Below are 16,149 nucleotides of genomic sequence, written 5' to 3' on the forward strand. Positions count from 1 at the left end.
AAAACATACTGAGCCCACTATTTAAGGTCATCCATTCAAAGAAACATTAAAAAGAAAATCATAAAAGTGATTACTGTGAAGAAAATGGAAGCTTAATAATCCATCACTATACTGAATATGTATTGAGTACAGAAACAAAGTACATAAAAGCAAAGCATCACCTCAGTTTTTCTTTTCTTTTCAACCCACTCCTATATATATTTATGTATTTCAGTAAACATGGCACTAATTTTTTATTTGAGAGGCAATGTAGGATTTAAGAAAGCAGCTTAATCAATCAAGGCAAGAAAGCCTGCCTTCACATGGCTTGCCAAACTGTTTTAGCTCAAGTTCAGCTTGACATTGTTTGGAAACCCACGGGCAACGAATGCCAAGGCAGGGAAGTCCCGCAATTGTTATTCACAGTTGGCTTGACGGCAGTGGTGAAAGCTGGCTTTAAACTTGGCACAAATATACGAGACAAAATATTACAATTCAAACTAGAAAACAATACTGACCTGGGCTTTCCAAAGAGAGACTATTGTCCAACAACATTCATTAACAAGGAATAGTAATAGGAGTAGTGCATCACAAGCCATGAAACCAGAACGATCACCACTATGCCACTACTATATAACAAGTCTCACACTAATTACTGAAAAAACAGGCTTGGGTTGGTAAACTTGATTACAGTTAGTCATTACTTCAACAAATGAATCACGCTGATTAAAGAAAAAAAACACAAAGTTCAGGAAATGTATTTTGGGTAAGTATGGAGATAAATCTTTAACTTTGTAGACAGAACAGGGCCGGTATGTATGAAGACACTTTTTTGTTTTACAAATATAGGACAAAGGTTTTACTGACTGATGGGAACAACAATCTTTGAAATTGGTCCAGTATTAAGCAAGATCGCTGCAGTCGGCAGCGGCAAAACAAGCTACAATGTAAGTTGATAGGGCAATGTCTGACAAAATTATGGAAATGATTTCTAAGGACGTCGACCTTTCTGTTAAAGAGTAAAATCCTTTTTTTAAACATAAAATCATCTGCGAAAACCCACCAGACTCCATGTAAATAAACAGTAATTTTAGCATTGTAAAATACACTTCAGTCAAAGTCGACAGAAACAAAATAAAACTATGAAAAGCCGTTTTGGGTTGTCTTTCCACTTTTCCAAGCATCACAACTCTAGTTTGGGTTGAAATAAACACATAGTTTACCGATTTACATGTGAAAATAGGTTGGCTCTATACACGCTAAAAGTATTGCTTTTTTTAAATGGAGTCTGTTGGGTTTAGTGCTAGCGACCTCAGAGCTGTTTCTGGTTAAACTGAAAGGTCTCAAAGAGGTTTTAAAAGGTATACCTCTGAAGGGATCCGTTCCATAATGTTGTCACAGAATAGTAATCTGCAAAACGAGCACTTTTGTGAAGGTAAATCAAAGCTGGACAATTTCCCTATCAACTTACATTGTAGCTTGTTTCGCCGCTGCCGACTGCAGCGATCTTGCTTAATACTGAACCAATGTCAAAGATTGTTGTTCCCATCCATCACTTAGACACAAAAACATAGGAAAATAGGGTCCAGGTTGAAAAAAAATGGTAGTTACCCTTCAAGAATAAGTGCCTTGCATCAGGTCCCATATTAATAATAATCATGTATACGTGTAGGACCATTTTTGGGACCATTTATTAGAAGCTTTATACATACTGGCCCTGGTTTGTTGTCATTGCAAATATTTATTTTAGAGCTGTTGTCACGGGGAGCTAAAATTTTGAAGCCACACGCCTTCATTTTGTCATTTTTTAACAGCCATCTGTAATGAGAAGGTATTATTCCTCATGTAATGTACAATAATGCAGTTAATTCTTATTTAAAACACAAGTATTCCCAACATAGACACTACAATACAGACATATTGCACGACAAAATCTTCATAAACATTTGAAAAAACGTCAAAGAATTCATGGCATCTCGCTTTTCTTCTCTTTTTGACAAATGAACAATAGGGAACTCATTCAGGAAGTGCTTGAAAACATCATTCAAATAAACACTCTTACTCAATCCTCGGCTTTAACTTCCTCTGTGGTCTCTTCTTCCTTGACGTTGACGGCGGCTTCAGTTTTTTCCACATTTTCTACCAGCTCAGGGCTGGACTTTGGCTTCTCTTCCTCCTTCTTTGCTTCAGGAAGAAGGATGACTTTTCCGATGTTTTGGCGTTCGTGCATGCGCCTGAAGGCATCAGTCACCTGAGAGAAGACAGAGGAGCAAAACGGTTGTGTTTGGGTTAGTTTGTACTGATGTAATTTATGCTTAAAACATTGTTATTGCTTAATTTTAGCTTATGCATTTTTTAACAGTCTTGATTTTTAGCATCATGTTGGTAATGTATGTTATCCTTTGGATTTAATGTATCATACATTTTAAATAAATAAAATCTATAAAAAAAAAAAAAAACAGCAATTATGACGAGAATATTTGACCAATAATGACCCATCAGCCAAAACGAGGAAGATTAATGAACACAATGGCTCTATCTACGGTCATAGTATCTCTGCCATATTTCCTGCCTCAGCTGTTGCTTGCAAACAATGCCAGGATAGTCTGTCATCACACTGCTGTCTATCCTCGAAGCCAGCCAGAGCAACTTGAAACACAGAGCTATCCTCTTAAGTAGTGGATGCCACGGCAACAATATACAGTAGACCCGTCACCTAGCAACAGCCCCTAAGTACTGACTCATCTGATGGGGGCACTAAGGTGATGCAAAAGAGGAAAACACCAGAAGGTTGTGATGCAGAAGAAGCTTCAGTGGAGCTCCTCCTGTGTGATGTACGTGTACTTTACCATGTATACTGTGAGTGTGCAGCTGAGAAAACATTAAGTACTTCTTTTGTATTCAAACATTTAGGAAATTGTTCGACATATTGCGAAATATGCTAATTCGCCTAGGCTTAGATGAGAAGATTGATACCACTTTCATTTCTATGAGTGGTATTGATCTTCTCATCTAACCCTCAGCAAGAAGTGTATTTCTCAATATGTCTGAAAGACAAGGACTATCATTGAATTTCTTTTCTTTTCAAAGATATCTTTATAAAGTTTTCCCTTCAATAAGAAGATAGATACTGTTTCACCTCAGCTCTAAGGGTCCTATCATGCATGCTTCATAGTAGTACCTCTTTCACATTTTAGATTTAAAACATGATTAAACCAACCTCCTCAAAGTGATAGCATGAGTCAATGCGGGGCTTGATCTTTCCCTGCCCATAGAGCTCCAGCAGCTTGAACATAGTCCTGCTGATGAGCTGATCATCAGTGATGTAGCCCAGGTGGAAGCCGCAGACTGCCTTGTTGGACTGCATCAGTTTGAGCGTGGTGAGAGAGAGCTGGTTGTACCAGGTCTTTGCCATGGCCAACAGGTTCTTTTTCTGCCCTGTCACACAATTGGCTGCACCTAGAAGGACGCACAATAGAACAGAATACATTAAAAACCACAAGGAGATTCATTTATAGCTATTTATAGCTACTGTATCTTGTAGAACATAAGACATAATGAAAAAATTTATTTAATTAAACTGTGTCCCAATTCAATTTTGGCACCTGAGATGAATCTTGTCCTTGGATTTTGTTTTGTTGAGCAACAGTATACAGTATGTACCATATACTTATTTATTAGGGTGTCTTCAATGTAACTAGCACCTTAAGCTGTCATATAAAAGCACAATTTGTCCCTCTGAATTGTAGTAGAGTACAGTAGCATTAAATGGAAATACTCAGGTAAAGTACCACAAACTGTACTAAATTATAGTACTTCAGTAAATGTACTTAAGGTACTTTTCAGCTCTGTTAGCTACCATTGAGGTCTATTCATTTTTGGATTAAAATTATGCTAAACAGCATAAAAACATCAACATTTAAGCAGGTAAAATAAGGCATAAATACAAATACAATAAGGGAGACCTAACAAATCCAGATGTCTTACCAAAGACTATAAGCATGCCCAAAGGTTTCAACAAACTAAAGCCTTTCTGGGTGTCTGAACCACCAAGTGGGTCGAGGACGATGTCCACTCCTGCAGAGAGAAAAAAAAAAAAAAAAAAGAAATGGATGGAAAGAAAATATAAAGATGAGGAACATTCTATGTCTCTATATAAACAAACAAAATACACTGACATTGTGTTAACATTAAATATAAAAATATGACTGGCCAGGCAAGGCAGGTAAGGATTTACGGATTATGTACTTAAACACTATGTGCATTTCTGTGTTTTCTCACCTTTCGGGCTGATTTTACGGATTTCCTCCACGTAGTCTTTGGTGCGATAGTCGATGGGGTGAGTTACCCCGCCTTGAGCAATGGTCTCATGTTTAGGGGCTGATGCCGTGCCAAAAACCGTCACATCTGGCACAGTCTGACACAGCTGGGTAACAGCAAAACCAACACCACCTAGAGATGTGCAGACAGAAACCTCAGTGTGACCCCTCTCTGAAATACTCAGTGAAACTACACTGGCTTCAAGTGCTTTTTTCACAAATACGTAATACCTCACAAGACTGTGTTGTATGGCTCAGTCATTCAAAACTAGGATTATGGTCAGATTCACTGCTAATAACTCCAGTCGCAGTAGTGGCATCACACTCAGTTTTAAAGTGGTTGGTGATGTGAATTTAGGGTGGTTGAAACCTTGGAAGATCGAGGAACAAACAGCTGAAATTGCTTTCTGATCCCTGTGGCCTTTAACCGTTTAACAGTGCAAGGTTTGTCAGAATGATGGCTGCCTGGGTGTGCAGGCTCACCAGTAATCTAGTTCCTGCCCTCTCCTTCACTCGGGCTTGTGTGGCTGATTCATACAGGTCAGCTGACAGCCACCCACACATGCAACACTGAAACTTGGCCATAGAGAGAGAGAGAGAGAGAGAGAGAGAGAAATGAAGAAGAGCACTGGACCATGATAGTGGATGCTGATATTAACTGACCTGTGTACTTGGGACTCAAGAGTGGTTGATAAACACTGAGCTATCGGAGTTACTACAGCATTAACATCTTTTAAACATATAATAAATAACTTCTAACAAAGATGACAAAAATGGCATAAAGACTCGTGACTCGGTACACTGAAGTGCACACTGTGTTGTCCTGAAGATGTTTAACAGCCCATCTGAAAGGTTTCATGGGAGGACCACTCTTAAGAGAACATCTGAGTGTGTGTCTGTAGCTCTCAGGTTAACACACCACATAACATCTATCAAGTATAGCACAATAAGGCACACAGGTAACGCACGATCAATCTGGAATTATAACCAAAATAATGTTATCCGAGAACTGCTGTGATTTTTGAAAGTAAATAAAATGTCGAATTGGCTGAAATTTAAAAAAACAACAGCAGTTGATAAAACAAACCCACTATAAAAGCTCACATAATTTCCCATTCATAGTATACCTAAATTTATATATTTCATCTGAGCAAAAGCTAAGGTTAAAGTTCATTGTTTAAAGATGCATATCAATGGTTTCCATCCTACTGTGTTTAAATGAACACTATAGCAAATGTCAGGAGTTGCCAAAGCAACCATGCCTGATAATGATCCTGTTTTCCATTTTATGAATACGCTGTACACACACACACACACACACACACACACACACACACACACACACACACACACACACACACACACACACACACACACACACACACACACACACACACACACACACACACGTTAATTATTTTTCAACATAGTGACTCTTCACAGTTTACCCAGGAGACGGAGGGGACATCTTTGTTATACATCACAACTAAATCATGGGGGAGACTGTCTGTCCAACCGTACAACATAATGGAAACCACTGATTTAGTTTGAGGAGATCAATCGTGGCTGAAATCACAGTGGTATAGCACTAGGTTCATTTGTCATGTATGTTTATACTGTTATCTTTTTCAATTCAATTCAGCGTATTGTTTTTGAAATGTCAGAAATACTGACAAATAGATTTCAACAACTTTAAAGAACCCAGGGAGACCTCTTCTCATTGCTTGCTTTGTCCGACTTACAAAGTCAAAAATCAAAAGATATTACATTTACAACAATATGAACAGAAAGAACTGTTGCAACTGTTCACATGTGTAACCAGCAGTTGTTTTGTTTGCCTTTTTGAAAATAAATAACTTAAATGATGATTCAGTAATCAAAATTGTCGTCTAAATGGCACAAATGCTTAAAGATGTAGTAGGTAAGTCTTATAAAACTAACTTTCTGTCATATTTGCTGAAACTGACCCTATGTTCCAGTAGAACTACATGAATTATGTAAAAAAAAAAAAAAAAAAAAGACAGCTCCTCTGGCACCTCCTACAGCCTGTAGTGCCATTGGCAAAATTCCACCGCTCCCGGTCGATTTTCTCCAATCAGGGCCACAGGGGGGGGGTCTATCTGCCTGTCAATCACTGCTCAGGCACACGCATATATAGCGTTCTCCCCTCCCCCCTCCCCGCGCACAAGCTGCAGAAAGGTTTTCCAAAACTCCGTGAATAATGGAGTGGCTTTTCAGAGGTGGCGTGGCTGCAGGATTTTAAAGATCTGAAGAACGATGCAGATGTAGCCACATTTCTTCTCGACAGGTAACATAATTACCATGAATGATTTATCTTTCACTTGGTTATTAGTAGTCAAAAGTCCACAAAGCTACGTTAGTGAGGATGATAGTAACGTTAGCACAGTGGTCGGTCTGATATGATACTGAAATGGCTAACGCTAGCCTGCTAGTTAGCATCGTTTTACTGTTGGTGAGTAAAGTTAACGTTGTGTTGGCGTTTAGTTATTGAACATGTTGTCTGACATGCCGGCGGTTCTGTCAAACTCCCTTGTGTGGGAGGGGCTTAGGAGACGGTTTGGGCTGCAGCAGAAAGGGGGGAGGGACTGAGAAGTTGTCGATGTTCAAATTTGTTGGCAAAGTCCTGGCTCTTCACAATCTTACCTACTGCAGCTTTAATCAAACAGAGAGAAGAAGGCATAACTTGCAGGAATGATGTACAGTACAGGCCAAAAGTTTGGACGCACCTCATTCAATGCGTTTTCTTTATTTTCATGACTATTTACATTGTAGATTCTCACTGAAGGCATCAAAACTATGAATGAACACATATGGAATTATGTACTTAACAAAAAAGTGTGAAATAACTGAAAATATGTTTATATTTTAGATTTCTCAAAGTAGCCACCCTTTGCTTTTTTGATAGCGCTGCAAACCCTTGGTGTTCTCTCAATGAGCTTCATGAGGTAGTCACCTGAAATGGTTTTCACTTCACAGGTGTGCCTTGTCAGAGTTAATTAGTGGAATTGTTTCCCTTATTAATGGGGTTGGGACCATCAGTTGTGTTGTGCAGAAGTCAGGTTGATACACAGCCGACAGCCCTATTGGACAACTTTTAGAATTCATATTATGGCATGAACCAATCAGCTAAGTAAAGAGAAACGAGTGGCCATCATTACTTTAATAAATGAAGGTCAGTCAGTCCGGAAAGTTGCGAAAACTTTGAATGTGTCCCCAAGTGCAGTTGCAAAAACCATCAAGCGCTACAATGAAACTGGCTCACATGAGGACCGCCCCAGGAAAGGAAGACCAAGAGTCACCTCTGCTGCTGAGGATAAGTTCATCCGAATCACCAGCCTCAGAAATCCCAAGTTAACAGCAGCTCAGATTAGAGACCAGATGAATGCCACACAGAGTTCTGGCAGCAGACACATCTCTAGAACAACTGTTAAGAGGAGACTGCATGAATCAGGCCTTCATGGTCAAGTAGCTGCTAGGAAACCACTGCTAAGGAGAGGCAACAAGCAGAAGAGATTTGTTTGGGCCAAGAAACACAAGGAATGGACATTAGACCAGTGGAAATCTGTGCTTTGGTCTGATGAGTCCAAATCTGAGATCTTTGGTTCCAACCGCCGTGTCTTTGTGCAACGCAGAAAAGGTGAACGGATGGATTCTACATGCCTGGTTCCCACCGTGAAGCATGGAGGAGGTGTGATGGTGTGGGGGTGCTTTGCTGGTCACACTGTTGGGGATTTTTTTTAAATTGAAGGCATACTGAACCAGCATGGATACCACAGCATGCTGCAGTGACATGCCATCCCATCCGGTTTGCGTTTAGTTGCATTTATTTTTCAAGAGGACAATGACCCCAAACACACCTCCAGGCTGTGTAAGGGCTATTTGACCAAGAAGGAGAGTGAAGGAGTGCTGCGCCAGATGACCTGGCGTCCACAGTCACCGGACCTGAACCCAATCAAGATGGTTTGGGGTGAGCCGGACCACAGAGTGAAGGCAAAAGGGCCAAGAAGTGCTAAGCATCTCTGGGAACTCCTTCAAGACTGTTGGAAAATCATTTCAGGTGACTACCTCTTGAAGCTCATCAAGAGAATGCCAAGAGTGTGCAAAAGAGGTCATCAGAGCAAAGGGTGGCTACTTTGAAGAAACTAGAATATAAGACATATTTTCAGTTATTTCACACTTTTTTGTTAAGTACATAATTCCACATGTGTTCATTCATAGTTTTGATGCCTTCAGTGAGAATCTACAATGTAAAAGGAAACGCATTAAATGAGTGTGTCCAAACTTTTGGCCTGTACTGCATCTTCATTATTATAGTGTCATATTTTCAAGTGACTGATCAATTCAAGAAAAAGATTAAAATAAAAAAAGAGTTCTTCATTATGTGTTGCTTATCAGTATTTCAGACACCACTGATTTTATTTGGGCTAACCTGGGGAAATGATGCCGCGTGCAGAATACACTCACTGCTTTGGGTTTTCAGTATTCACTGTGTGTCTTACCTGCTGCCATGTGGATGAGAACACTCTTGCCCGGCCTCACGTTGGCCATCTCAAACAGCATCATGTAGGCAGTTAGGTAGTTAATAGGGATCGCAGCACCTTCCTCAAAGCTCATCTGCTCGGGCATGGGAAAGGTGAGGTTGGCGGACACAACAACCACTTCCTGCCACATGCCACTGCGGTTCAACACAATGACTCTGTCCCCCACCTCAGGGAAAGAGAGAGGAAGAGAGGGAGGGAGGAGAGAAAGTTACACTGAAGCAATCGCCGTGGTGATGGTGTGTGTGATATGACTAGGGTTGGAAAGGGTTGGAAAACTGCCAAGGGAAGTGAAGCTTGTGAATGTTTGCAAATTTCAATGTGAAAATCAGACCTTTTCATAATAATATAATAATTACTTGGGGAGGAAATACACATCAAAAATCAATACGACTGCAGGTCTTATGGCATGTTTTGGTTGAAAGTATGCCCATTTAATTGAATTGTAACTATGCATTGCATTCAACATTGCACGCTTCAATCACATGTACAGATAATTGGCCAGCAGCCCATTAAATAGGAATCAACCCAAATGGATGGAACAGTGCATTCTCCCATTACATGTGGAGCCCACACTACTGCCACCACTTCTGAGCCAAAAGACTACGCGCTTTCATGTACGTTTTGATTATATTACCGGAGTAATTATATTTTATATTGTTTTATGATATTTCAGTTAACCAGCAGATAGTAGCCTAAAGCAAAGTACAAAGTTTATAATTTGATAACACCTGCTAGTTTTTGCTCGCTAGCTGTTACCATGTGGGCTGTAGCTTGATTGAGCATGCTAATTGAGGAGTTTTAATAGATCTATTTCCATTCATTTTTTATTGTAAAACATTTTACGAGTTAGTTGTTCACCTTAATCCCTAAATTTGCACACAGCCTGCATTGTTGCCTCGAATTTTCAAAAGTACCAAAGTTTCCACCTTGAATATTCCTAGAATTTTGCAACCCTAGTTCTGACTCTTTAAGGCCACAAGACAGATGTGTGAACATGAGAAGTAACTGCCTTTTCCATAAGTCAATCTCTTGGGTCACCACCCCTTTGCACTTGTCAGTGCTACAGTCAAATAGAAAATTGAGGTCAAGCAGGCAGGAAATCATCTGATGTATCTTTAAAGTTGAATGACATGAGGGCAAGTTATTACACTACTGCAGTGCTCTGTCAACATACATATTCTTACAAAGGAAGTAACTCAACTCAAATTCCTTGAAATGTTTAACGGGTTCTTTAGGATTACATTTAAACTACTGGAACCATATCTGCAACCAGTAATTATTTTCATCATTGATTAATCTGTCAAATTTCTTGACTGATTTATTGTTTAGGGTATAAAATAGTGAAAAATGGCCATTCAAATTTTCAAGTGATGGTGATTGGGCTAATTTACCGGCACATACTAGTCTGGCTATCAACAGACAAAGCTCAATCTTTTAAGATTGAACATCTGGGGAGTCTGCTCTGTATTTTCTACTGCACAAGAGGCGTGATCATCGGGCATAGTTCAAATGACTCTGTACGCAACTGGATAGTCCTTCAACCAATCAGACCAACGATCCGGGTGACGTAGCAGCGACAGCGGCATCAATGGGTTGCTGCCATGGAGTGCTGCACTTTGGTGGCCGGCTTGTTGATTGTAAACAGAAAGCTGCTTGATCGCTTCTCTATCGTCATTGTGTTAAACCTGCCAATAGCACGCCAGGTGGATAAGCCAGTTTGTGATTGGTTCCCGCAAATTTGTAACGGAAGCAGGATAGATAAACGTACAGGCTTCCAGCCTGAGCTGCAGGGCGAAATCAAATCGCAAGCAGATTAGGCTGAGTTTACCCAGTCTAGGCACATACAATATATGACGCAAAAAAAAGAAGCTGGAACCAGTAAATGTTTTGTATTTTTGCTTGAAAAATGACAAAAAACTATCAAAATAGTCACAAATACATTTTCCTTGTTTGTCCTTGATTGACTGATCGTTCCAGTTCTGCTCAGCTAAGTGTACCGCTAAATGTGTTCAGTCTGTTTGGCTTTTTTTTCTCTCTACATCATTCTTTTTACAGGAGTCCAGAAAATTGGCCTTGAGACCTCACAGCCATCTTAAAACATGCTGCATGTACTTTAAACAAGATTACATAAAACCTGCTGCATGTACCCGAACTATTTCTGTTCAAATGAGTTCAGACAAGGGGGCTTGTGGGAAATGTTGTTCCTGCTTTCCTCCACAGGAACGTGCTATTGTAAAAGTATCATTGGTTCTGTGAAACTTGACAGTGAAAGGCTCAGGAAAGAAGTCTGTTTGTCAACGCTGCACAGCTTCCTGTTAAAACAGCCCCAAGAGCTCTGAGCCACACCCCCTTCCTGCTGTACACAAACATCACAAGAATAGACAGATGACAAACACAAACACACATACACAAACACACAATAAAAACACACAAACACATGTTGTATGTGTCTGTTGTAGTGAGATAACTAACAGCTCTTACTTCCAGCTTTAACTTCCATCTCAGATGACTCAGATGCTCCTTTTTGGGGTTGACAAAATTTCTCAACCTCTGGTCTTATGAAATGTTTTCAAACACGCGCTGGGTGACCTCAAAAAACGCATGATTGTCAATTTTAAAAAGGCTGAGCTCAGTTCCGGGAATGTAGGCAAAAACTATTGAGGTAAGTGAAGTGATGTTTGAAGTAGGACAGTAAAGTTTGTGCGGAAACCTGCTGTTTATTTAAATCAGTGACTCTAAAAATGTTTTAAGTGAGACACTGTTCCTGCTGTTTATATCAGTGCATTGAAATATAAACACGGTGTGACAAATGTTACTTCTTGCTGTCTCTTTGATGCAAATGATTCAACAGATGTAACACTTCTTAATAGCAGACAAAGGAAAACAAATGAATTGTTTTTTTGTTTTACAATAATCAAATATACATTACTCATAATGCATTCATAATAAAACATCAAAGGCACCTGCTCTGAATTGAAAAAATAATGTACTGAGCTAAGTATAGAACACATTGCTATACATCCTCTCATCACACAACATTAACTTGATTAAAGACTTTATTGGCAGAACAGATGGTGCATTTATTTCAAAGCGACCGGTAGGAATGGTTTAACACGGAAATTACTGCTCAGTCTTCCAAAATATCAATCAAGTTATAAGGCATAATCTTTGAATGCCAACACGTTTTATCTAGAGACATCTGTGACGAGGTAATGCTGTGATGGGATCCTACATCACACATCTGCTCGTTCTGCTTTCCCTGCGTCTTATGAACCAGCCACACCCCACTGTCCTCATCTGGAGAGGCCTTGCTGCTCGAGCCTGGCTCCATCTTGCCAGAGTAAAACAGGATCACCCTCTCTCTGTAAACACTTTGTCTTCCCTTAATGTAATTGTCTGCTGCTCTGTGAGCCTAATGTATCCCCGACTGCAGTCCCACACAGATTCTTACACCAAACTAACCAACAATCGCGAATCTTAACCTGAGCGCGACCATTTCATGTGTTTTGTGGCGTCTTGTGTTTTGCTGCTTCCTTCCGAAAGGAGGTTTTGTGAACGTACCCCTCCCCATATAGGATTATTGCTCTTCAAAATGAAGAGAAGGATGAAGGGAGGAATGAGAGGAGTGGGAAATTCCATACTGACACAGAGGGACAGGGAGGAGCTTCGGTATTACAAAACGCACATGTTAGAACTTAATAATAGCCTAGAAAACTTATAAAGTAATGGCATCCTGAACAGAGAATGAAGTCACACTCTCTCTGTGTGTGTTTTAATCAGAGCTTCTCTGTTCTTTGTTTAATAGCTGGTCCAGCCGCACGTGCACGTAGTGCATGAGAGTGCCTTGTGCGTCGGTATCTGACGCAGAGGGCCGTGACAAAGAGTCGGTATGTGAGGCGTTGGGGGAACGATGATTAACTGTAATGATTAAATGTGCAAAGCTCCCTGAATGCTTCACTTAAAACACTGGCAAGAAGAGCAGATCATGGTTCAACTTATTCAGATCCTAAAGCAAAAAGCTTTGATTTACATACAAAACAAATAATGCTCCTCTGCTGAACCCAATGATACAGCTGAAAAGTCCTGTTAAGTTATTCAAATATGAGTGTTTTGGGTCTTCCATATGCATGAGTGTACGCACGCAGAACATAAGCAGATCAAAGTTCTGCTGCTTTGATTGTTTGTAGCACTGCAAGTAAACACATCTCAACCTCCCAAGTGAAAACTGGAGTTTTTTTGCAAATGCCTGTGACATGAAGTCATGCTTTCAATGAGTCACTATGGCTTCATCCTCCATATATTGTAAAAAAACAAACACACAAAAAACACAGTACCGGTACACATAACCAGCGGCCTCTGGATGCCCTGGGATGAGCTTTGCAGTATCTCAGGAAAATGTGCCTGTATGCTTCATACAGTTCATACAGACCAGTGACTGGATTTAAAGGAGGTACAGACACATAGCATATTCTTTTTCCTTCAGACTCAATAAATCAAAAACTTCTTCAAAATGTTCTCAAGGTGCCAGAGAGAAGAATGTTAACACACTTCCAAGTACACGCTGTAAATCAAACACTAACTATTCATAATGCCAGAATGTTACATTTTGCAGCAATGAATAGACCACAAACGGATAAACGGATTAGACTGATGGAGGTTATTTATCATGGGGTTCTGCTTTTTACTCTGCATGACAACCTCTTGCACAGAGATGTTTTAAAGCATGGAAAAGGCTGTTTGCACAAATAGATGACATTGTTAGATATCAAGCTGAAACAATCGATTAAATAATTGATTGATCGACAGATATTGATTCAGCAACTATTTTAATAGTCAATCAATGGACAAATGTTTATTTGTTCCAGTCTATCAATTGTCAGTATTATCTTCTTTCCTGTGTTTTATATCACTGACATTTTTTTTTTTTGGACTGTTCAGTATCAGCTTGGGCTTTAGGAAATTGAAAATGCAGCCATCTGAATAATTTGGGCATGTTTTTTTAGTCAAAGCATAACGTTACATCTAAACTGTTTTTTACTGACCCTCGAGTCTAGAGAAATTAGAGGATCTTATTAATAGACTTTTCTTCAAATAAATTGTGACGGAAATGGCTGTCGTTTGCAGCTTTCTGCCATCAAAAGGCCGACAGTTAACAGGTTTTCTTCATTTCTCTAATGCTCTCACAAAACAAAGACGGGGAACTCAAGAGAAAAAAAAAATCTGGTTTAGTGTTTGGAAAATATTACTAGCTTGTTTGGGCGCCAGTGACAACCCATGTGCCACTGAGAACCAATAGGATGCAGGTGTCCAGTCCAGAAACAATTACTCCAGAAACACTTCAGTAAACTCCGGATTAAATCAAAGCTACACCCTCAGCAGCTCCATGCCACATGACTGGACTTTGTCCATGGGTTTATAGTGGCATTTTGTGGGTGTGAGTGCATTCAGCAGGCCTTTACTCACCTTCCTGTCCTTCACATCCTCCCCGACTGCTTCAATCACCCCGGAGCCCTCCATTCCCATGATGACAGGCGGGGCGGGCAGCAGCTCGTACAGCCCCTGTCTGCCCAGCAGCTCGGCGAAGTTTAGCCCGCACGCCTTGACGCGCACCAGGACCTCTCCTGCCTCCAGCTGCGGCTGCTTCTGCGTCTTCACCTGCAGCTTGACTTTATCGTAGCCCCCGTAACCCGTCAGGACCAGAGACCTGAAGGAGAGAGGCTTCTCCTCGGCCGCAGGGCTGCTCCCCGAGTCCTGCGGTGCTTCTGAGCCAGCCGGCGGTGGTCCGTCGAGCTTCTTCTCCTGCTCAGGTTGTTGCTGCGGAGTTGGAGCCTCTTCGCCAGACATGATAACCACTTATGAGTGCCCTTCTAGGTTTCCAGCAATAGTTCAACTTCAGCCTATCTGGGCGTTTCTTTAAAAAAATGTAACACTCAAGGAAAATGAAACAGTCCTGTTGAATGCAAATATTTCTGGTGAAAACGGACATAAAACAGCTCGCTGAAGGCAGTAAAATGAGATTATTGCTGCGGGGTTTCCTGTGCGGGCGCTGTGCTCAACAAGTGACAGACGTCAAAATGTGTAAAACATTCATTCCGGTTTTGATTTTCACAATAAAAAACTTCCGGTGACTCAAAAGCAATGAATTTGTCTAGTAGTATAGTTTAAAAAACACAAAGCATGTATTTAGGAGATTAAGGAGACATGATAGGCATATAAACCATAAATATAGTTTATTTCACACTTTTTTCAATCCATTAAAATCATTTCTAGCAATGCCATTAGGTCACCCTGATCAAGGAAATCTAGGCTATTAGCTTTTGAATAGCTTCATAATAAAATAATAATAAATCATATGTATAGCACTTTTCTGTAAAGGTGTGTTTCAACAGAAAAAGTGCATAAAATGCAAGATAAGGTTATAAATTACATCTCGTCTCTGTATGGGTGCGATGTTATTACACATTACCAATGTTAACCTAAATATTAAAGAAATCTCTGTAATGGAGATTAATACTTTTTTTTTTAATCTGAAATCGACATAAAGCAGAGGTCACGCTTTTCAACTCTGCATAACCCATCTATCTAGACTGATGGTTATGCAGAGTTGAAAAGTGTATCACATTTCGATAGGCTATCGCTTACTCTGCTAATTAACATTAAACTTGCTCAGTGGAGAATAAGCTCTTTATGTCCCAAATATATTTGTACTCAATATATATTGTGGATATTTATTCTAATTTATAAATAAAGACTTTTAAAAGTTTTTATTTTAATGCCAAATCGTGTAACTTCCGATGTTTTTCTACCTGTTTGTGGCTGGCTTGACGCAGTTTAAAAAGTGACGGATCTGTGTTGTTGGCAAAAAGCTCAGAGATGCGAGCCAGAGAGCTGCGGAGAGCTTCAAACCCCGGACACGGGAGTCTGGGAGGATGAAATGGGATTGTTTGAGGTCACAGCTGGAGAAAACACACGAAGGAGTTAAATAATGTTATGACTATCTGGTGCATAGGCTAGCCTACATAAAGTATTGTCTCCAGTTCGTGACCATCTAAAGAAGTCACCACTTGTTTGCATTAAAAATGTGCTTTTAGTTTTAGATATGGGACCCAATCCGAGGTGTGTCGTCCCCCCGTCCCCCCCGCCCCCCGTCCCCGTCCCCCAATCCCCTTGCAAGTTTGTGACATGTATAAGTTATTGATGAGAAATTAACTTTACTCCCCAAAGAGAAAAAATACAAGACTTTTATTTTAGAATGAGAGTCACAAACTTTTATAAATCCATTATTCTAA

At 40.1% G+C, this 16,149-nt stretch overlaps 1 protein-coding gene across 1 annotated transcript; it reads right to left on the bottom strand.

The window, feature by feature from the left end:
- Nucleotides 1-1,216: 1,216 nt before the first annotated feature.
- On the bottom strand, nt 1,217-14,959 carry LOC120551616 (synaptic vesicle membrane protein VAT-1 homolog). The gene is made up of 6 exons (XM_039789111.1): nt 14,324-14,959; nt 8,819-9,026; nt 4,261-4,431; nt 3,967-4,056; nt 3,200-3,438; nt 1,217-2,230 (listed from the first exon to the last, which is right to left on the bottom strand). The coding sequence occupies exons 1-6, from the start codon at nt 14,702-14,704 to the stop codon at nt 2,042-2,044; spliced, it is 1,278 nt and encodes a 425-aa protein (XP_039645045.1). The 5' UTR covers nt 14,705-14,959; the 3' UTR covers nt 1,217-2,041.
- Nucleotides 14,960-16,149: the final 1,190 nt, after the last annotated feature.

The sequence above is a fragment of the Perca fluviatilis genome, chromosome 21 (assembly GCF_010015445.1).
Source record: "Perca fluviatilis chromosome 21, GENO_Pfluv_1.0, whole genome shotgun sequence".
NCBI classification, from domain to species: Eukaryota; Metazoa; Chordata; class Actinopteri; order Perciformes; family Percidae; genus Perca; species Perca fluviatilis.

Bases quoted from the DNA above. Each gene is read 5' to 3' on its own strand.
- LOC120551616 (XM_039789111.1), bottom strand. From the start codon at position 14,704: ATGTCTGGCGAAGAGGCTCCAACTCCGCAGCAACAACCTGAGCAGGAG. The intron at 4,432-8,818 runs GTAAGACACACA...GCACATCTCTAG, and splicing joins TCTCATCCACATGGCAGCAG to GTGGTGTTGGTTTTGCTGTT. The intron at 2,231-3,199 runs GTTGGTTTAATC...GTCTTCTCTCAG, and splicing joins CATGCTATCACTTTGAGGAG to GTGACTGATGCCTTCAGGCG.